Genomic DNA, 22,601 nt, shown 5'->3' on the forward strand with positions numbered 1-22,601 from the left:
ACTATCACCACAGTTCAGAATTGATTGATCGTGATTTTTGATTGACCAATAAATTTTAACTGTAAAATGATCAACTGCCGTTCAACGTGAACCACCAAAAACGTAGGTCGTTTGATCGAGTAGATAAAACATACTGACGGGAAATAAACAAAAACAACAAAACACTAACTAATTGGTTGGTTAATAGTTTATCACGATCAATCAATCATCTGCTCAAAATTGAACTTTAATCGCAAGGTTTTTAGTTTTTGTGATCGAAATGCCGATCAATCAATTCTGAAGTAGATCACAAATGTAGATCACAGTAATTTAAAAAATAACTTATACGAATACAAAAAGTAAACAGCCAATTATCACAAACTTTGATAGTACCATTACTGCGAATCATATGATTTTTAAAATCACGTTTACTATATAAATATTTATTTTATAAGCTATCCCAACCCACGAATCATTGATATTCCCGCTCTATACATTAAGTAAATGCTCAAAAAATTATTTCTATTTAAAAGTTCTACATTTTCGGTAACCAGCACTTCCGTTCTTTGATCCCGAGGTAAAATTTGGACATGAACATATTGAGACACCTTCTACGGGATCAACACGCATAACATCAATGCCACCTGTTAACACTGCAACTCGTGTAAAATGGGCACGAACGAGTTCTGCAGCAAACTATAATTGTTGAAGAGAAATAATTATTTAACTACTCCTTTTTATATATATGTATACACCTATATACAATAAAAATTACAAACCTGCGGTCCTGAATCTCCTCTATTGCCTAAAACTACATGATATTTCTTAAACTCTTGTTTAAGTGCTTGTATAAATTGTTCTAAATGTGCCGGATTCATGTTTACTGATAATGGAAAATGTCCTCTAGAAAATCTATAGAGTCACAATAATGTAAGATAAAAATATACAAATTTTTTTTTTTAAAAAAAAAATAAAATTAAAATTAAAAATAGATTCTATACTCTTGTTCACTTCTTATATCGATAACCAATACATAATTCTTCAATTTTACTAAATCTTTAAGTGAAATTCTTGGAGCTAATTCAGTTTTCTTAACATCAATCGGGATGGGTTGTTCCCACCAACGTTGGATATGATAATCCTGATTATTAAAATGAAATATTATAGGCACATATTCAAAGATATTTTTACATTATTAATGATGAGACACTTACAGGAACTCCATTATGTAATGTATCAGGCGTTGCAAAAGGCTCATGAACGCGATAAATTACTGAATGAGGTGTTACTTTGCACATCGAAAGCGCCGATTGGATACACTTTTCAATGTCAACATCAGGAAACGACTCAGAAAATGTGTCACAATCATTAAATTCGGATTTTAAAAGCATCTCACGAAGCTGTCTTAGGATAGAGATACCAATAAATAATGGTAGCGATGGTGGACCAACAAGGATTTTATCCCATAGATGATAAGTTTTATCCAATGGAAAAACATCTGCTCATTGAAAAAAATGGTAGATAATATAAAGTTATATAAATAGATTAAATTGAACATAAGAAATGAATACATAACTTACGAGTAAATAATGTCAAAAACCATCGAATTGCATATAGATCAGGGTGGTACTCTATTTTATCAAGATGATTTGAAAGTTCCGGATCATGAAATGATAAAAGATGGCTAAAAACCGCAAGATATTCTTTGATAACAGGCGAATTATCAGACAAGAAAAAGTCTTGAAGAAATTTCGGAACAAATGTGTGTAAACAACTAAATGCAAGAGCTTCGTCATTAAAATTAAGCGTTAGAAAAGGGGCGCAAAGAGAGTCAAATCCTATTATATAATAAAAATCAAAAATATATTATTTAAAATAATGTTATAAACTTAATACTTTAAAATATTATTAATATAATTAATATATACCTTGCCAATAAACCAATTTATTATTCGCCGCAATAAAACACTTCAAGAGCCTTCGAAGTTTTTCATGACCAATAGGAGACGAAAGTAGTTGATTATATTGATGACACCTCGGAACGTCTATCACCAATAATTAACCAATCAACATCCGTTAGATTTTAATAAATAAAAATGAAATCTCATATCTAGCAAATTAGTGTATTACCAACATCAATCTAGGATAAATATGGTTAAACAAAAATAGATAAGTACATTAATTATCGTTTGATTTATACTATTATTTAGTTTATATGACAAACCTGACGATCTGTTGTAGTTTCTGTTTCTTTATTATACGAGTCGTATAATGCTTGGTAGTCGCCTTTAACTCCTAAAATCGCAGCCCAAATTTTTCCGCGTAAAAACGGTGGTATATCTACTTTGGCATGATGAATAATTTCATCCCGTGATGCTGGATACTGTCTAAGTAATTCACTAAATAAGACAACCCTCTGAAACTGATAACCAACATCTTTTTCACGATTCATTAATGGTAATTTAACGTTATTCGTTGGTGGCATGATTTGTCCATTTATCGATGATGAAATCACCTTATGGTTATTTGGATCAGGGAAAAGATACTTTCCAAAAACTTCATCTCCTGAACCTGAATTATCATCATTTGACATTTCTTCTGCCAGAAAGTTCATATCATCTTCATCAGTTTGCATAAAATAGTCGGTATCCCACTCAAACGCTTCTCTATTAGGACCAGTAGCTACTTCAAGCCTTTGCCGAAGTTCTTTTAAAGATAAAGTATAAACAGTATCAGAAAATAGAAAGGCCGTATCCTCCGTTGTGCCTTCTTCTTTTCCATCTTGCACTTTCACGGTCCTTGGAATTCGTTCGATTGGTGGTGTACTTAGTAGGTAACCTCTTTTGGCCAATTCTGTTTCCACATCGCCTCCAGCAAGCTTCCAAAAATAATAAATCTGAGATAACGGCAACCCATGAAGAACATCTTTGTTAGGTTGATCATCTATAAGATCAAATAAATTTTCTTCATCGAAAGAAATTTTTTGTGATTGTAAGAATGGCTTTTTCCACCAATATTTATATTGGCTGCTAAGATCATCTCCATATGATGAAGAAAAGAATGGATGTGACAATAATTGTTCCGGTGAACACCTTTTTGAAGCATCCACTTTCAAACATGCATGAATGAATTTTCGGAAATCGACAATATCATCTTCCTCGGTAACTTGAAGAAAATCCAAAATAGCCTCATTTATACCCAAATCCCAATCCCAGATATAAAACTTTTCCCAGATATCATCATTATGTTCTGCCTCCTGGAGCTTCCATAACGAAGAAAACAATTTCTCAATGTCTTTATCATTTCCTACCCAAAAAGGTGACCCAGTAAAAATTTCGGCCAATATTACACCAAGTGACCACACATCCACCTATAAGTAAATAATTTTAATCTTTAGAAAGCAATAATCAAACTATTTATCATTGATTACTTCGTACCTTTCCAGTAGCACCTGGCATATCAGCTCGGCGATAAATTGCCTCAGGAGGAAGGTAATGTGGATAGCTTTCGTAATTTTTGAATAATTCATTCAGAAAAGTCGGATATGAAAAAACAGTACATTTGTTTTGTACTCACCCAATCGGGAAATCCACATCTTCTCCACCATTAGTCATATAAAATAAACCATAATCGGCTAATTTGATTCTACCCTAAAAAGGGGATGGTTTGATAAATATAATTAAATGTATCAAATGAATTTAATTTAAAGGCGCTTTTTTTTTACCTCAATATCTAAGAGAATATTGTGAGGAGCTAAATTGTGATGCGTTATACCATTTTGATTCAAATATGCAAGTGCTTTTAAAATTTGAAAAGCCCATTCACGTAACATAACCATTCCCATTCTTTCGTAACACAAAAAAAAAAATATATTGCTGTTTAAAATCCCGGAACACCAAAATAAATAATAATTATATACTCTGTCATTTCTTACTTTGAAACCAGAGTGTTGCCTTCTTCGTTACGTTGGTATAATTTTCCAAGATGATTCATGTGATATTCAGATACCACAAACAATCGATCTAGAAAAATTTAAAAATTTAAAATCCATTATCAGGTGAAATGCCCGTCATAAAGTGGACTTACTGTCAAAAAATTTTATCGCCTTGAATTACCGTGTTTGCCTTTAACAATTTCTACATATTCGCAAAGGTTCGGATGTAACAACGTCTATATAACGAAGAAGTTAGGGACACAACAAATAACTTCCAAAATTCGATATAAAATTAACCTTTAATGCTTGAAACCGGCCAAAAATTTCGGTTGTTGCTGTTGCGGGTACAACATCTCGGTCTTCTACACCAGCAACAGCAGAAAAACTGTTTACTCCCAGATGCACATCTTGTTGAAAGCTTTCATTTATTTCTTTGTCAGTGGCGAAAGTAGCCATGAATATTTAAAAATGCAAAGAATGCTTTTAAAAAAAATTTTTATCAACTTGAACTTTTATGTATGCAAGATGGTATACAAAGTTAACGTAAAAATAAAGCTAGCACGAAATATTGTGTTAATCACGCTGCATCATCAACACGAATCTACCGATAGACAAAAAATCTTCCTGTATAAAAATACAAAATAGGTAATCACGGATGGGTATGTAGAGCTTTAGTTGGTTCCCACCTCCCTGAATAAGCAATGTAATACAATTTTAGGGAAATCATATTTTACACAGCCTTTTAAGACAAAATATAAAAACATCATATTAAACTTTATTACTTTATTTTCAAATTTATTACCAGAATCCTGATAAATTAAACTCAACTTTCAAAGAAATCGGGTATTTCTTGTTGGCAGCATAATCTTTTCTTTCTAGTATTTTCATACCTATTATAATTTTTATTACTATATTTTTCGAATTTTTCAATGAACGGAGAACTGGGTAAAATTTCTTTTTTTTTTGTTCTTTCGTCGGATAGCTTTTAAAATGACATATATACTAATTTTTATTGCAATCTCTGGCTCTGACTCTGGCTCTTTATTAAATTGATTTTCTTTCTGTCGTTGATGTATTATATATAGATTCGACAAAGGTAACAGCACTAAAACATCAAGTGCATACACTTCGTCACGATTTAGCGGAGAAAAATGCTTTGCTCGCCACAGTACAAAAAAAGCTTAGTCGTAGTAGACCTCAATATTACAATAGCGGGACTACTAACGAATCTACTACTGGAAAAGTCATTGGTCATCTTCAACATGAAATCGAACATTTAAAAAAAGAGGTTGCTGACGCTAAAACTCAAATACATATTGCAAAAGTTGCTCGTGAACGAGCGGATAGGCAAGTCTCTGAACATTCTGCATCACATCAAACCTTAAAATTAGAAATCGATTCATTAAAACGAATGTTGGAACGTAAGGAAAGACAAGTTAAAGAATTGGAAGAAGCTACAAAAGAAAATGAAAAGAAAAAGCTTGAATTCAAAATAGAAAGGGAAAATAATAACAAGTTATTGGAAGAGTCAGAAAGGAAAGCTGCAGAATTAGAAAAACAAGTAGCTGCTGCTCTAGGAGGCAAAGAATTAGCGGAGATTCAATATCAGTTATTATCAAAAGAATTGCAGAATTTCAAAACTCGATATTCAAATGATGTGGAGTCTATTAAAAAAGAATATCAAGTACTTCGTAATGAACTTAATTCAACTTCTAAAGAGTTAAAAACTGTCGTGACTGAAGCTAGTTCTCGTGTTGAAACACTAACAAAGGATCGTAAAGCAGAAGTAGCAAATCTAGAAGCAATTCAAAAACAACTAAGAGAAAATCAAGAAAATTCCATCGCTTCATTACTAGATGAGGTTGAAAAAATGAAAAAGGACGTTGAAAGTTCAAATCAAAAGACTCAATTATATTCTGAACAAGTGGCAAAAGTTGATGACGAAATAGCAAACAAAATGAAATGGTTAAAAAATATAAAAACCCGTTAATCTTTAATAAAGTAATTAATTAATCATATTTACAATTTACATTTATTAAAAAGATTCCAAACCTTCATACCATCTTGATTTATGTACCGATTTTTGCCGAGTCTTTACGGATTAGCAGAAAGGTTCATACCTGTATATATATATATGAGTGGATGAAGGTACAGGAATGCTAAGAAAATTCTTTTAATGGAATATTAATATATAACATTTAGCATATGTAGTTTTATTTGTAATAATAATTTACGTGGTATTTTAATTTCTTGAATTTATTACAATAAATTTGTAATATTCATTATTGAAAAATAAAATAAAATAATCACACATAAGTTCTAAATTATTTCTTTTCGTAATTTTGTCTCTTAGCCCAAAGTGAAACTGGATAAAGAATACGACGCGAAGAAACAACCAAAGCATCCTTCTGATTAAATTTTTGCTCTAAAGTTTCTTGAATTTTTGGAGCCTTTTACAGAACGATTAAATGGAATAAAATAATTTAAATATAACACTTAATTTCATCTATTAAAGTGCAAATCGATTCTAAAATAAAGAACTTTAAAATTGAATAATTCAGTTATGCTAACCTCTTCTCTTAAATAACGATCGATACTGTCTTTATTTTCTACTTCAAAAAGTATGGTAAAATATTTGTGAACTCTATCGGGATTTTTAACTTCAGGGTCATCGTCATTTTGAGGATCGCGTTGAAATACTTCTGCATCACGGAAACCAGATTTTTTATTCAATGTCTCATTAAGGTGATCTTGTAACCAGCTCTCAAATTCTTCGGCAATTTCTATCCAATATCAGATATGCGGAATTAATATACAAATAACCATATTCAAGAAAAAATTCTCGATCAAAAATTACCTAATGCAATAGTAAAATTTGTCTCGTAAATAATAGGCAAGATAGAATTGTCATTAATGACTTTGGTACTATTATTTGCCATCGTAAAAAAAGAAGTTTAAAATGTCCTATCGCTGTATCGCATGATTCAAACCTCTAAATGTGTAAACCCAAAAAAGTATAGATCTACAGTAACAAATAACTAAAATTATCGGCCAATTAGATTCACCAATTTAATAAAACCAAAAAATTTTTTTTTTTTGAGGAAAAATAGCAAAATTTCAAAAAAAAAATGTCTTCAGATCCTTTTTTTGTTACTCCAAAAATCAAAAAACGTAAGCCTATGACTTCTGGGGATGTAACATCAAACGGAAAAAAGGTTAAGACACAGAACGGAGAAAACATTCCTCAAACTAAAGAAAGGGTGACGCGAAGTAAAAAAAAGCTAGCTGATGAAAAAATAGATCAAGAGAAAAATTTAAGTAGTGAAGATGAAATTGGGCCTGGTGGTATCGATGATATGGATTTTGATAATGATAATGACGAGGAAGAAAAAAGTGACGAGGATGAGAATAATATGGAGACTCCAACAGAGAAGAGAAGACGACTTGCTAAACAGTATATAGAATCTGTTAAGAAAGAATTAGGTAATGTAAGAAATGCATAACTTAATAAATTAACATTAAAAAATATTTAAACTAATTAACTAATGAAATATATCATAATTAGATGAAGCTGAATTTGATGCGGCAGAAATTGATCGAGATTTAATAGCGGAACGTCTCAAAAAGGACGCGGTATATGATCATTAATAAAGGAATTATGTATTAACTTGTTATTGAACTTATTTATTTATGTTAAAGTAAAATTTTTTCTTTTTTACCTACTTATTTTAAATTAGTTAGAACAAACAGGTCGCGCTCATCGTATAATAGCAGATACAGTACATATCGATTTTATTTTTTTTATCACGTTAATTTATCTGTTTACTCAAACTTTTTTTTTCTATCTTTCCCTTAGTTCTCTTTTCCTATTGAAGATTCTAATGTAAAATCTGGTCGTCACGAACTTACAGTTACATGTGTTGCCGTAGCAGAAAATGGACAAATCTTTTATACAGGATCAAAAGACGCTTCTATAATAAAATGTAATTACTTAATTGTATTGGACATAATTTATTAATTTTATTATTTAATTCTCTCATTTACTTTTGTATTGATTTTTCTTTTATAGGGGACTTGGTATCTGGCAAAAAATTGCATACATTTCCAGGAGGTCGAAAAGAAGTAAAGAACTTTGATGGCCATACAAATCACGTTTTATCATTAGCTATCAGTTCAGATGGAAAATATCTGGCAAGCGGTGGTATAGACAAGAAAATCAATATATGGTCTGTGAAAGAGAATAAGTTATTAAAGTGCTTTACACAACATAAAGATTCTATATCTGTAAGAAATAATGATTATTAAAGTTCTATTTTATTATAACATAATACCATAATTTAATTTATACATTTATACTTTATTTTGTTAGAGTCTTGCTTTTCGCAAAGGCTCTAATCAACTTTATAGTGCTTCGTTCGACAGAACCATTAAAATATGGAATATAGATGAATTATGTTACGTTGATACTCTGTGAGAAACTCCTATATTATTAACTTTTAATTTAAGTTATTTGTTAATCAAGCTAATTTTTCTTCATATTTAAGGTATGGTCATCAGGATCAAATTATGAGTATTGACACGCTTTCACGCGAAAGATGTGTTTCTGCGGGCGCTCGAGATAGAACTTGTAGATTGTTTAAAGTTATCGAAGAAAAACAGCTAATCTTACGCGGTGATGTGAAAGTTGTAAAAAGAGATAATCAAACATTTATGGAGGATAGTATAGATGTCGTGGAAATGATTGACGAGGATAATTTTCTCTCTGGTGGTAATAGCGGGTACGATAAATAACATATTTTATTATGATTTCTAAATATTTATAGTAACTTCTTATTTCGAAATTTTATATAGTACCATCTCTTTATGGAATATAGGTATAAAGAAGCCGATCTTTGTATACCGTTTAGCACATGGCATAGAAAGTGAAGGCACGATACCTTTAGCATATTGGATAACCTCATTAGCTATAATTAAATATTCTGATTTATTTGTTTCTGGATCATGGGATGGCAATATTCGATTATGGAAGATTGCAAATAATTTTAAATCTTTTGTTCCTTTAACGCAAATAACGATGATTGGTTTTGTAAATTCATTGAAATTTGCGACTGTAATTGATGAAAAAGTTTTTCTTTTAGCTGGAATAGGACAGGAACATAGATTAGGCAGATGGCAAAAGATAAAGAAAGCTAAGAATGGGTGGAGATTAATTGAACTTCCTCTCAAAAAGAAAGAAGAATAATACCTATTTTCCTCTTATGATTAATATTACTTTTTTCTGAGGGCAAACCCTTTTGAACACTTTATTTATTGTAAGCGATCATACTTTTAATTCTAAATTTTATTATGATGTATATAACTGACGCTTAGAATATTAATTAGATAATATTAATATCCTTAAATATATTGAATTCTTTAATCATATATTTATTTAATGATCAATGATATGCAATTAGAACAAAAGGCTTTTTTGAATTATTTCTTATATTACAGCGAATGACTTATCAAAATCTTGATCAATTATTTTATTATGATCTTGGTTTTAAAACTTTCGCTAAGAATAAATTCCAATCTTTTTTTTTTTATTTACCGATAAATTATGGATAATTTATTGGGAAAAGAAAAGACACATTTAATTCACCATCATAACATTATAACTAATTAGGATTCAGTAAACTTATAAAATTTGTAAGTACGATAAATTTTAAACAGACTAATATAATCATAAATAATAATAAAGCTGAACGTTATCACCAGAATATATGTATTGACTTTAATAAAAAAAGAGAATATTTATACGTATTCTTTAAAAAAGAACTTAATTTTATTTATTTTTTTCGTAAAAAAATTATTTTTGGACCAATTAGTCTGTAAAATATATTAAGGTGGTTGTTAAAAATCACTACTAAAAAGCTATTTTACAACCACAAGTAGATACGTAGTAAAAAACCAAAGAAATCAAAAATAGCTTCGTTTATCCCCCGTTAAAACCACCGAGACCAAGAGATTGAAAAAATTTTTGCAATCTTGGGAGTACAAAGGGGAACTAACAAGTTTTGATTCTATTTAATACATTATAAAAATTATCTTTTTATTACAATTATTAAATTATATAAATAATACAAAGATTTATAGCTTATTTTAATTTATAAAGTGGAAAGGATCGTAAAATAAATGTTTTTTATATTTATAAAGATAATAGATAAATGTTCCCTCTTTTTTCTTGAATTTTTTTTTGAGATAAACCTGACCAATAAAATTCGCCGTCACCGTTTCAAAAAGAAATCGTCTAAATCAAAAATTTTCCCAATTTTTGTACTCGAGCATCCTGGACTGCGGTCCAAATTCCCGATGAACTTAGTTCAAAATAACTTTAAAATGTACTTATCAAAACTTCGAACAATGTTGTTATCAAATTATAATTTTTAAAAGGCATAGTATTTTCCAAAATCCAAAGCCTGTAGATTTTGCAATATTTTAATTAAAAAAAAATATATATATTTTTATCGACATTAACATAAAGACAAAAGCACACGAAGTATTATATTATCACAAATATCACAAAAATTATTTATATAGAAGTTGCGCAGTTCTAATATTTTACAGTATCAAAATTCTGAAGTTTTATTTGAAAAATAAATCAATGTACTAGCATTTAATACTAAACTACAATATGATGATTTTTTTTTAAAAAAAAAATGTATGTGCTTATAAGAAATATTGCAAAAAAATAGGAAACAGAAAAGAAAATATAACACGAAAAATCAAACATACCAGTTATCTATGACCGACCATTGACCAATCAAATTTGACTAAGCATCTGGCCAGATGGTACTGGTTCCTGGGGATCACATCGATGGTATGTTTGCATGTTAGAAAGGCTGCACCGCAATAACACACGCTGCTCAGCTTCGCTTTCACGTCTTCAAAATGTGGGACTAACTACAGGTACAATCTGCTCTTGTAGAAAAATGGGAAATAATTATGTAAGTCGATGTCATAGTGGTCGGAGATGTCAAACAAAGTAAATCAGGTACGTGAAATTTTGTTTCATTTATTTATTAATAATGTATACGATTAATTCGTGATACAATAAAGGACCAATTGTATTGTGTCAGATGACAGTTAACGCGCCTCAAATTGTCAATTTTTAATTGACATCTAATATGCAAATCATACAAAGATCGAAATTTTATAAATTTGAATGGAAAAAAAACAGTAAATTTACGATACATATATTTACATTATACGTACAGTATATACGTGATTTAATAAAATAAAATAGGGGTTTAAACAACTTCCTCGGAATATATTTTGGTTTGACATGTTACACTAGCCCTGTTCAATTCTTGATCGTATCGGATTGGTTATATTTATTCATATATGTTATAGGGCAGACGTGTTGTTTATTATAAATCGATCTGGGAATTTTTGTAGATCTATTTGACCGCTGACCACATCAGCAACCAGTACGATACTATATCTTTGCTAGCCGATCTTCCATATCTGTGATATCACGTTCATCATTGGCGGATGAAATGGTGAAATCACGCATAATATTCAGATTGAAAGATACTGCAAATTCATACAATATGCCTTGCGCGAAAAAGATTATCCAAATAAAATTGATACTTTATTTGATATTTATACAAGTCTAACAAATACAACCTTTAAAACTATAAATAAAAAAGAAAAAAAAATCAAAAATCAAAAATCAAAAATCAAAAATCAAAAAAATCAATATATATATATATATATATATAGCTCATAACTCTCATTTAAACTATTATTCTTTTTTCTAACATAGTCAACTTAACGACTCTTGCTTTTAAAACTTTATTTAATCTGTTAAACATATCACTTTTCTCATACTCAGTATAATTTTTATATCCATAAGGTAATTCTGGAATAACGCCCCTTGTAATATATTCATCCATACTTTGTGAAAGTACTAAATTTTGACGATCAAATTCTCTTGATAAGGTTTCACTAATAAGAAGATTCATTAATCTTTTAGAATTACTATCCAAAGAATTGAACATATTTGTTTTTGTATACTGAATAAAATTATTGAGTGTATAAGACTTTAAAGCTTTAAAATGCTTTAATCTAACTCTAGTCTGACTAACTTCTTTTTGTTTAATAATTTGTTGAATCTGAGAATGAAGATTTTCAATTATAAGAGGAATCTCTTGATTTTCTTGTGAAAAAGAATTAATTTGTGAAGTAAAAGGAGTTAATGAACGTGAAAAAGTAGTATTAATTGGTTTATTATGAGATTTCATCGAAAAATTCGGATTATTCATATTATCTTCTATTACTTTATTTACATGCCCTCTAACCTTTTCCTTTAAAGATTTAAAATTTTCTGATTTTGTATATTGTCTTAAATCATTAAGAGTAAAATCATTCGCTAAAATTTTGAAATTCTTCTTTTTAAGTTTTTTACCATGATTTTCTCTTCGGTTAATAATTTTTTGAACTCTAGTGTGAATTTGATTAATTAGAAAAATATTTTCTGATTTTTCTCTAGAAAGAGAATTAGATTGTGAAGATGAAGAAAAATGATTTGATGAGGAAGGTTCAGTATGAGTTGTTTTTGAAATATTTAAAAGATTCAGATTCTCATTCATAATATCTTCCCAATTTAAACCTTCATAATTCCAAATCTCTTCATGATCTATTGGATTTTGTTTATCTCCAATATCAACGGATTTTCCTTTGGTATCAGATTTACTTTTAGTTTCAGATTTTTTAATTCGTAATTTATTAAGTTCAAGCTCTTGTCGAAGTTTTTTAACATCTTGATTTTTTATAATAGATTCAGTTTCTAATTCTTCAACACGAGATTTTAATGCTTCTATTAATTCTGTTTGTGAATTACTAAGATTCATTATCTCATTAATAATTTGTTGGGCCCTTTGAAATTCTGTAGTTGTTTCATGATTTGTTTGATTTGATTCTTCTTGTTTCTGTTGTTCTTGAAGTTTTGTAAATTCTTGATATGAATTTTGTATTTCAGTTCTTAAACGTTGTCCAAATAACTCAAATTCCGTTGCTTGTTTTTTTAAGAAATGATATAATGGATTTGTTTCTTCGTTATAATCTAAACCGTTATTGTTAATATCTGAAGCCATTTTTTTTTTTCTTTTAAACAAAACAAAAAGAAAAATGAAAATGAAAATGTGAGAATTTTAATTAAGAAGCTTTTTTCAAATTTATACTTTTTCATATGAAATTCCAGTGTATTACTCGAACACAACAAATGAGGAGATGATTTACATCTTCCGGTGGGAAATACTAACTAGAATCAGTATACAGAATAGGAATTTAGATATAATAAGCCTCCTTCGTTTTTGTTCCATCAAAATGGTAATAAAATTCTCTTCCGCAGTAGAATTTAAATGATCAATATGATCACACAAAATTCCTTAATTTATCGAGAGATTATCCGGTACCTGAATTAAATCTTGTTTGAATGGATATTAATAGAATATAATAGAAAATATAAAATTTCACATATGCACGCCCATAAACATATAGATAATGTGATTTCGGTCAGAATAAGGATGTGTACCTAAATCTCTTTTAAAAAACATTGTTTTACCTGAGAAAGGAAACTAGGGGGCGGGAAAATCATGCATATTATTGGTAACAAAATTTCAAAACTTACTTGGAGATACGTAGAATGCTAAATTGACACAAAAGATACCTTATCGAGCGTCTACTCATAAAGGTTTTCGCAAACTAACCAAATATATGCAATAATAAGAATAATTTTAAGATAATATAATCCTACAAGATCATCAAACGTCAATTTTACCCAAAAATTGAAAATCTCATTGGTAATCATCTCTTAAAAATCTAAAAAATACAGTTAGTTTATCTCCAGCTTCAAGGAGTAAATGAGCATATGACGAATTCTTAATTTGCAGATAATATAAGACGATATTATATGATCATCAGTAATATATAACCTTTTGGTACGATCTAATCATACCGCCGAAATCTAAAAAAAATTAATAAAAAAATCATCCAAGAAATCAACTAACATTAAGTCATAAAGGAAAGCAACATGCTTCAAGATATTAAACATTGAAGATAACAATACAAAAAAAAATTTAATAAAAGTTGATATAATTACCCACGAATTTGAAATCGAAGAACGTAAAATTACTCAAAGTTATAGTCCAAACAATAACGAAATTATCCTAATAAAAAAGAATTACAATGATTCTTTTATTTATTTCGGTTTTTCGAATATTAAAAGTTTCAAAATTTTTTTTGATAACAGAAAAAAAATTATCAAGAAACAAAAAACCGAGAATCTTGTAAACAATGGTAACAATAAAAAGATTGATTGTATTGTTGTTGATCATTCAACCATTCTATTCAAAATATAAAAGAAAATCGAATCCGCTCCTTATTTTTTTTTTTATTTACAGTATGAATAATTCTGCCACACAAAAAAATATTAATAAAGAAGATTGGTTATTATGGCAATTTGCTGATTCGGCATTGCCCACTGGTGGATTTGTAGCATCATCAGGTTTAGAAGTAGCCGTACAATCAGGATACGTTAAGGACAATAATTCCTTATTAATATTCTTATCTTCAAGTATTGAAAATTATGCTTACTCCGCATTGCCTTTTGTGACCGATTCTTGGCAAGTTATTTCCCAAACTTCTAATAATGATGATGATAATGATGATAATGACGCTCTAATATTTGAAAATATTATTAAATTGGATTATTTGTATGAAACTTGTACAAGTAATGTTATTACTAAACGTGCTTCAAAAGCTCAAGGCGTTGCTATGTTAACATTATTTAGTAAATCATTTGGTGAAGAATTTAGTGAGGATAATGAAGGGAAAAGAAATATAAGTGATAGGATTATTGATAAATTTAAATTTGAAGTTAGAAAAGAAAGTACTTTTGGTCATTTACCTGTTGCTTTTGGATTGGTTTCTAAATGTCTTGGTATAAGTTTAGGTAAGTTAATTTTTTATGGGATATATATATGTATGTATATATATATAATTTTTTTATTATAATTTTCGATAATTCTTTCTAACACAATTTTTAATCATGATAGAACGTGCACAACACTTATTTCTTTTTTTATTCTCAAGAGCTGCATTATCAGCTGCTGTCCGTTTAAATATTGTTGGACCTTATTATGCTCAAAGAATTTTAACTGAATGTCATTCTTATGTCGAATCTTCACTTGAAAAAACTTGTAATATTAAAGCTAATGATGCTGTACAAACTTCTCCTATTCTTGACATTTTACAAGGTAGACACGATAAATTATATTCTAGATTATTTAATAGCTGAAATCACAATCATTGGCTTGGCCGAAATTAGTAGACTGATAGTAGGATTGTAACCGTATGATTAAGATTAGATTAGATTTCAAATTTTTAATTTAATTTAAATTTAAAATTCCCAATTATAATTTATTTTTATTTATTATAATACTTGATTTGTCAATATTGTTTGTTCAATGTTGTTTTAATAAAAAAAAAATGGCCATTGTCATAATTTTCTTTTTTTATAAATTATGGCTTTAATTTTACGTAATTTCACGAATCAATTTTTTTTTTTTGTTTAAAAATAACCAGTTTTATTTTGTTTTTGATTTTACGTTATATCGTACACTCAAGTTCTATTGATGCTCATTATTGAAAGTTAAGGCGTACGTTTGATCTTTTGATTGAACAATCTCTATGAAATTTCTAACCAATCAGATTATATAATTTCAAAATTAAAGTTCCCCAATCACATGGGGAAAGACCATTGTTAGTTATACAATGTATTGTTGTAAATCCCATATATATTTCCAAATTTATATTTTTTCAATTATATGAATTTTTAATTAGGTAAAAAGACCATTGATAATATAGACAATCTAAAAAAAAAAAAATATCTTTCGGTTCTTTACCAGAATGGAATAATGAAAAGATAATAAAAATTTTCGGGAGTCATTTTCTTTTTTCGAAAATTCATTTGACTAATAATGGTAATATTACAATGAATAAGGCGCTATAATTCGTACAACAAAAATTTGGCAATTTGCATTCAATGTACAATCTATCAAATCTATACGACAAATATAAATATGATGAATTTAAACTATTTTCAAAATGTTTTCAACCACGATGGTTTCTTATACTTTTCCAGATCTAACTACTGATTCATTAGATCCTCCTATAATCGATGGTCCTCATGATACACTTATAGAAATCTATGATAGAACATCCGGCAATATCAAGACTTTTGATGCATATTCGAGTAAACTTCGTAGAAAATGCGAATATTTTAAGGTTGCCTTATCAGAAAAATGGGCAAGAAAAATTGATGATAAGTATAAGCTAAGTTTGGAAGTTTCAACTGATGCTTTTGAAATAATATTAAAGTAAAGCTCGTTCGTGAATTTTATTTTACTTTTACTTTTTTTTTTTTTTTGAACTCACTCATTAATTAACAAATATGATTTTTTTGAAATTTGCAGGGGTATCTGTGATGGGAAGGTCACTTTGTATAATCCGGACACGAATATTTTGATGGAACTGATGTTAATTTCTGATGTTCTTCTTCTCCTAGAATTTTTTGACTTTTTAAGATCTAAACTAGATGAAAAGAAAAATAAAAATAAGGAATGGTCTGATGAAGATATTTTTCCTATATTAAAAACCTCTTATCGGATTCCATCTACTCAAGACCTTTATTTAATATGCCAAGATGTCTTTGCAGAGAGACCATCAATTTTATTTGATTCTCCAGATTTTGTACACATTGAAGAAGAATTATTATTGCGTATACTTAAGTTGGACATGCTTTGCATACCAGAAATAAAAATTTTTAATAAATTGATTGAATGGGGTATTGCAAATACTCCTGATTATCATACTTTAACAGATAAAACATCTCAGATCAATGCATTGGGGGTTACTTTGGAAGATAGTTTACGACTAATTCAATACAAAAATATGAGTAGGGAAGAACGATTGTCAATTCAAGATTATGAACCGATATTGCCGACACAATTAGTTCGATATAAGATCCCACCTCGCTCAAATTCACTTGTTGAACCAGAAGTTATTAGTAGTAGACTTACTGGATTAATTGCGACATATGTTGATAGAAAAGATCCTAATGATAATCCATACACTGGATTCAATGCTCCACTTCAATTTAGGCATGTTTTTCGTATGAAAGATATGACGGGGTTCTATACTGAACATCATAAATTTTATAATAAATCTTCTACTCGTAGATTATTACCTACAATGAAATGCTGTCATGATAGGCCATCACTTATGATAATGAAACTTAAAAGATCAGGAAAAATAATTGGGACTTATAATCCAGTTGATTGGAAACAAGACATATCAAAAAGAGTATATGTTAGTACATCAGAAAGTTTCCTATTTTCATGTGATGACAGATATGGAACAAATTTTAAATTAAGCAGAGTTCGCAATTTTAATCGCGCAATGTGCTTAGAGAGCGTATATCCCAGTGGTGTACTATTAAAATTTGGGGAAGACCTTTCATTTGAATATAATGTATATTATGTTAATTGTTATATTAAAAATAACTATTATGAACATCCTATAATGGAGGAAGGCAAGTATGAGATTGAAGAATGGGATATTTACAAAATTCATAGGAAGGATGATAAACCAATAGTAGTAATGAACGAAGAAATTAAAATTTCACATCAAATTAATCCACTTGTTGAAACAAAGATTGTTGATAATGACTTTTTTGCATTGGTTGCGACATGGATTAACAAAAAAGATCCTGTGAAAGATCTGTACACTTGGTCTAACACACCATTTAAATTCACTCCTTTATTTCGTATGAAAGATGCTACAGATTTCTACCATCAAAATAATAATTATTATAATAAATCAACAGATAGGTTATTACCAACAATGAAATGTCATCATGGACCTTCATTGATGATAATGAAACTTAAATCATCAGGAAAGATAATCGGAACCTATAATCCTGTCAGTTGGAAACAAAAGTTAGGCAGGTCAGGTTTATGCGAATATGAAAATACATCAGAAAGTTTTATTTTCTCAATCGAAGATGCGATTGGAACTAATTATATATTAAGTCGGGTTAAAAATTTTCGTCGAGCAATTTGTTCAGAAGAAGTATATTCTCGCAATTATAATACTGAAGTTCCCAATGGAGTCTTATTAAGATTTGGGGAAGGTTTACAATTTTATTATGAAGAAGATTATAGAGGGGAAGAATCGGTACTTTGTCATATTAAGCGAAATGATTCTTATGAACAACCAGCTATAATACCTGAAGGAGTTTACACTATTGATGAATGGGAAATTTTTAGAGTCTCTAAAAGGGATAGTAAATTTCAAACTCGAACTTATTCTCCCGTTATATCGAAATATACTACATTTAACTATATTTTTACGAATCCATCTCGTAAAATTAAAATTAGAAATCCCATTCGAAAAATTAGGAATTCACATCGTAAAATTATTTGTGATGGTTTTAGACCTCATCAAATTATTGAGGACGAATTTATAGCATTGATTTCAACATGGATTGAAGGAGAAAATTCCACGGAAGAATTAGATGATCCATATGACGATTTTCTAGAAATGCCATTTCAATTTACACTCCTGTTTAGAATGAATGGTCGATCAAAATCTCATGAAAAATATTATAATCAGTCAACATATAATTTATTACCAACAATGAAATGTCATCATGGACCTTCACTAATGATAATGAGGATTAAAGATTCTGAAGAAATAATTGGTGCTTATAATCCTATAAATTGGAAATTAGACTTATCAGATAAGAAAACGTATGCTACTACAACTGAAAGTTTTATTTTTTCATCTAAAGATGAATATGGAACGGAAGCTACATTAAGCCGAGTTAAAACTCCTGATAAAGCGATTTCTCAGACGAGTGTATATCCCAATGGTATTCTGTTGAAATTTGGAGAAGATTTGAGTTTTATCTATAGACACGGGAATATACATACTGATGAGCCAGATTATGGATTTGATGATGATATTATATGGCCTCATGTTATTTGTCACATTAAAAGTGATGGACTTTACGAACAACCAACTATATTACCTGAAGGCAGATATGAGATTGATGCATGGGAAATATATAGGGTTACAAGAACAGATAAATAAATAATATTATAATTAGATTTGAATGTAAAATAAATATGTATATTAGAGTATCACATGATAATAAAGTTATCATGTTGTCTACCATTATCTGTTATAGATCAATATTTATAATTAAATAAATTATTAATTTTTTCCCCCAAAAAAAGAGAGAGAATCAGGTTCATAACCTGTTCAACCTGTTTTCATTATTCAAATTAATTGGTACGCGATGATTTCACGTGAACTTCTTGTACTAAATAATAATATTACTATATTATTATATCATCCTAATTAAAAATTAAGATACGCCTACCATCTAAGTAAAAGAAGATAAAAAATGAAACTATACCTTTTTAGTAAATGAGAAGATAAATTAAAAATGAAATTTTTCATTTTTAATAGATTTTTGAATTTAGTAAATGAAACTTTGATTTTTAATGAATGAGACTTTCATGTTGGTTAAATGAATGAATAAAAAAACTTTTATATAAAAGGTAAATGAAATTAATAATATTATGATTAATTCGTACAAATAAAATAATATATATATATATATAATGAGTAATTCTCATTTTTTTTTATTTTTTTATTATTAAGAAGAATTTCTTAACTTAAAAAAAATAATGGATTCTTCAACGCAATCTATTATCAATATTATCAAAAAGGATAATTCTTTAAATGATGAGATCCTACTGAAAAAAACTATTATGAAAATAAAAAAATGTGAAAAATGTCAAAATGAATGTTTTAATTTGAAAACTTGTGAATTTTGTATTAAAAAATATTTGGAAGATAGATTTTTAAAATGGAGTTCCAATAATAAAGAAATTGATGAATGGATTCAAAATTTTCAAAAAAATTTTCTTAAACCAGACTTTATTGTGGAATGGATACCTTATAATAATTTACAAGATATTCAATATGTAACTCAAGGAAGTTTTAATAAAGTAAAAGCAATATGGACGGAAGGAAAATATGAAAAATGGGATTATGAACGACAAGAGTTAAAAAGATTTGGACCACAAGTTGTAACTATTAAATATATAAACATGAATAAAGAACAATGGCTTCAAGAGATTAAAACGCATTTATTATTATCATCAACTAATTCGCCTGTTATACGTAGTTATGGATTAACAAAAGATTATGGTAATAACAATTATATGATTATTACGGAAATTATGCCATATAATTTTAAAAATTATTTGCAAGATAACATGAATTCACTTAATTGGGTTCAAAAATTTAAAATACTTCTTGATATAGCGGAATCATTAGGAAGTGTACATAATAATAAATTAATCCATGGAGATTTACATTCAGAGATCATAGGTTATTCCACTAGTCGTGAAATTTGGTTGATTGGAGATCTTAGATTTTGTCGACCAATTGACAATCCATTAAATAAAAATTTTGGAACCATGCCATATGTTTCTCCAGAAATGTTAAAACAAGAACGAATGACCACAAGTTCAGATATTTATAGTTTTGCAATGATCATATGGGAACTATCAACAGGTGTTCAACCATTTGAAGATAAACGATCAGAATTATCAGCAGAAATTATAAATGGATTGAGGCCCAATATTATGAAAGGAACTCCAAAATCTTATTCAAGATTAATGGAAAAATGTTGGGACGATGATCCGTCAAAACGACCGGATATATTAATTATACAAAATGAAATTAAAAATATTTTAAATAATTATTTTAAAAATAATATGTCACAAGAAGAACAAGCAGAAATGAAATCAATAAATTATCTTAAAAGGAATTAACATTAGGTCAGGTGATAGAATCAGAAATCTCGGTTATTTTTTAGTTAGTTAAAAACCAAAATTTCCAAAATTATTCTTTCTTTTGTTTTTTTTTCATTTTTTTCACCAAGGTTGACTAGAGTATGGCTATATTGATTGGTAACATGGCTGTTTTAACTAGGATATAATAAAGCATCATATGCAATAAATGCAATAAATTATTAAATTTTCGGTCGTATTATTATAATCACGTGTTTGATCTCCTCACGAATTTTATTTATAAATCTTTTTACAAAAGAAAAATAAAACATTGGTTACTCCTCTCTGAAATAAGAAAAACAAAAGAAAAATAAAAAATATAATAACTTATTAACTGGTAATTCAAAAATTCTTAATATCATTAATTTTCTATTCATTTATCATTTGCCAATCTTTCTTCTAATTCAACTAATTTTTCAACATTTCTTTTTAAATTTTTCTTTAATCCGTGAAACATACCACTTTTCCTATACTCGGTATAATTATTATACTTTAAAGGTAATTCTGGAATTAAACCTCTTTTAATATATTCTTCTAAATTTTGTGATAATATCATATTTTCTTGTTCAAATTCTAGTGTTAAATTTTTATGAATGAAAAGATTTATTAATCTCTGTGAATTATCATTCAAAGAATAAAATTTATTTGTTTTTGAATATTGAATAAAATCACCAATTGTAAAATATTTTTCTAAAAGAGCTTTAAAATGCCTTAACCTAACTTTATAACCAAGAATTCCTTTTTGAACAATAATTTGTTGAATTTGAGAATGAAGAGTTTCAAGTATAGGAATCGTTTCTTGGTAATTATTATCGTGAATATTAATATTATCGTCGTGATTATTATCGGGATTATTATTGTGATTATTGTCACGATTATTGTCATGATTATTATCGTGAATATCTTGAATATTATCGTGAATATTATCGTGAATATTATCTTTGTCGTGATTATTGTCGTGATTATTGTCGTGAATATTATCTTTGTCGTGAATATTATCGTGAATATTATCATGAATATTAGCGTGATTATTGCCCCGATTCGAATTTACATCTTCAACATTTTTCGCATTATCTCCCAAATTCGAACTTGCATCTTCATTATCTTCCCAAATCGAATTTTTATCCTTCAAATTCGTCAACTCATCTTGTAACATTTTATTTATAAGATTATTAATAATTCTTTTAATATCATTATTTAAAGTAATAAAATTTTCAGATTTTGTATATTGAATTAATTCATCACGAGTGAAATTATATGATAAAACTTTAAAATTTCTTTTTTTAATAATTTTACCTAAACTTTCTCTTCTAATAATAATATTTTGAATTTTAAAATGAATTCGATCAAGTTTAGAAGAAATATTTTCTTGTGATTCTTGTGATTCAACTTTTAAAGATTTTATAAATTTTGGATTATTATTTAAAATAATCTCTTTATCATCATCATCATCATCTATAACATTATTAAATCGATTATTTGATTTAAATAAATAATAAAATTCTTGTTTAAATTTTTTAATATCTTGATCATTTTTATTAAAATGGATTTCTAAATTTTCAACACGAGTTGATAAATCATTTATTAATTCTCTTTGATTTTTAATTTCTTTTTGATAATTTTCATAAAATTTCAAACAATTTTTTAACATTTCACTTCTCAAATTTTTTGGGATTAAAGAATTTATGAGAATTTAAAGGAATAAAATCAAAAAT

The 22,601-nt window shown here is 28.2% G+C and overlaps 8 protein-coding genes across 8 annotated transcripts; 4 read left to right on the forward strand and 4 right to left on the reverse strand.

Moving 5' to 3' along the window:
* Window positions 1-215: 215 nt before the first annotated feature.
* OCT59_014924 (uncharacterized protein) lies at window positions 216-4,369 on the reverse strand (the record flags this gene model as incomplete). The annotated part of the gene is made up of 14 exons (XM_025320370.2): window positions 216-675; window positions 759-891; window positions 981-1,120; window positions 1,194-1,477; window positions 1,560-1,817; window positions 1,908-2,024; window positions 2,110-2,119; window positions 2,204-3,349; window positions 3,417-3,483; window positions 3,556-3,629; window positions 3,704-3,824; window positions 3,914-4,001; window positions 4,095-4,149; window positions 4,211-4,369. The coding sequence occupies 14 exons, from the start codon at window positions 4,367-4,369 to the stop codon at window positions 502-504; spliced, it is 2,826 nt and encodes a 941-aa protein (XP_025171511.1). The 3' UTR covers window positions 216-501.
* A 306-nt stretch (window positions 4,370-4,675) lies between these two features.
* On the forward strand, window positions 4,676-6,234 carry OCT59_014925 (uncharacterized protein). Its single transcript, XM_025320369.2, has 2 exons — window positions 4,676-4,858; window positions 4,999-6,234. Exons 1-2 carry the CDS (start codon window positions 4,843-4,845, stop codon window positions 5,901-5,903), a joined length of 921 nt encoding a protein of 306 aa, XP_025171510.1. The 5' UTR covers window positions 4,676-4,842; the 3' UTR covers window positions 5,904-6,234.
* OCT59_014926 (uncharacterized protein) lies at window positions 6,098-6,879 on the reverse strand. Its single transcript, XM_025320368.2, has 3 exons — window positions 6,771-6,879; window positions 6,485-6,696; window positions 6,098-6,363 (listed from the first exon to the last, which is right to left on the reverse strand). Exons 1-3 carry the CDS (start codon window positions 6,850-6,852, stop codon window positions 6,238-6,240), a joined length of 420 nt encoding a protein of 139 aa, XP_025171509.1. The 5' UTR covers window positions 6,853-6,879; the 3' UTR covers window positions 6,098-6,237.
* Window positions 6,880-7,011: 132 nt separating this feature from the next.
* Window positions 7,012-9,339, forward strand: OCT59_014927 (uncharacterized protein). Its single transcript, XM_025320367.2, has 8 exons — window positions 7,012-7,396; window positions 7,479-7,546; window positions 7,651-7,692; window positions 7,770-7,896; window positions 7,983-8,197; window positions 8,283-8,383; window positions 8,458-8,691; window positions 8,765-9,339. The coding sequence occupies exons 1-8, from the start codon at window positions 7,042-7,044 to the stop codon at window positions 9,153-9,155; spliced, it is 1,533 nt and encodes a 510-aa protein (XP_025171508.1). The 5' UTR covers window positions 7,012-7,041; the 3' UTR covers window positions 9,156-9,339.
* A 2,187-nt stretch (window positions 9,340-11,526) lies between these two features.
* OCT59_014928 (uncharacterized protein) lies at window positions 11,527-13,101 on the reverse strand. Its single transcript, XM_025320366.2, has one exon. The coding sequence runs from the start codon at window positions 13,048-13,050 to the stop codon at window positions 11,692-11,694; it is 1,359 nt and encodes a 452-aa protein (XP_025171507.1). The 5' UTR covers window positions 13,051-13,101; the 3' UTR covers window positions 11,527-11,691.
* A 1,249-nt stretch (window positions 13,102-14,350) lies between these two features.
* Window positions 14,351-15,490, forward strand: OCT59_014929 (uncharacterized protein). The gene is made up of 2 exons (XM_025323602.2): window positions 14,351-14,909; window positions 15,013-15,490. The coding sequence occupies exons 1-2, from the start codon at window positions 14,360-14,362 to the stop codon at window positions 15,252-15,254; spliced, it is 792 nt and encodes a 263-aa protein (XP_025171506.2). The 5' UTR covers window positions 14,351-14,359; the 3' UTR covers window positions 15,255-15,490.
* Window positions 15,491-16,063: 573 nt separating this feature from the next.
* OCT59_014930 (uncharacterized protein) lies at window positions 16,064-19,231 on the forward strand (the record flags this gene model as incomplete). The annotated part of the gene is made up of 2 exons (XM_025320365.2): window positions 16,064-16,335; window positions 16,432-19,231. The coding sequence occupies 2 exons, from the start codon at window positions 16,064-16,066 to the stop codon at window positions 19,109-19,111; spliced, it is 2,952 nt and encodes a 983-aa protein (XP_025171505.2). The 3' UTR covers window positions 19,112-19,231.
* Window positions 19,232-21,085: 1,854 nt separating this feature from the next.
* Window positions 21,086-22,547, reverse strand: OCT59_014931 (uncharacterized protein). Its single transcript, XM_025327400.2, has one exon. It carries the CDS (start codon window positions 22,535-22,537, stop codon window positions 21,260-21,262), a length of 1,278 nt encoding a protein of 425 aa, XP_025171503.1. The 5' UTR covers window positions 22,538-22,547; the 3' UTR covers window positions 21,086-21,259.
* Between the last annotated feature and the right edge of the window lie 54 nt (window positions 22,548-22,601).

Source organism: Rhizophagus irregularis, chromosome 22 (genome assembly GCF_026210795.1).
Source record: "Rhizophagus irregularis chromosome 22, complete sequence".
Lineage (NCBI taxonomy): Eukaryota > Fungi > Glomeromycota > Glomeromycetes > Glomerales > Glomeraceae > Rhizophagus > Rhizophagus irregularis.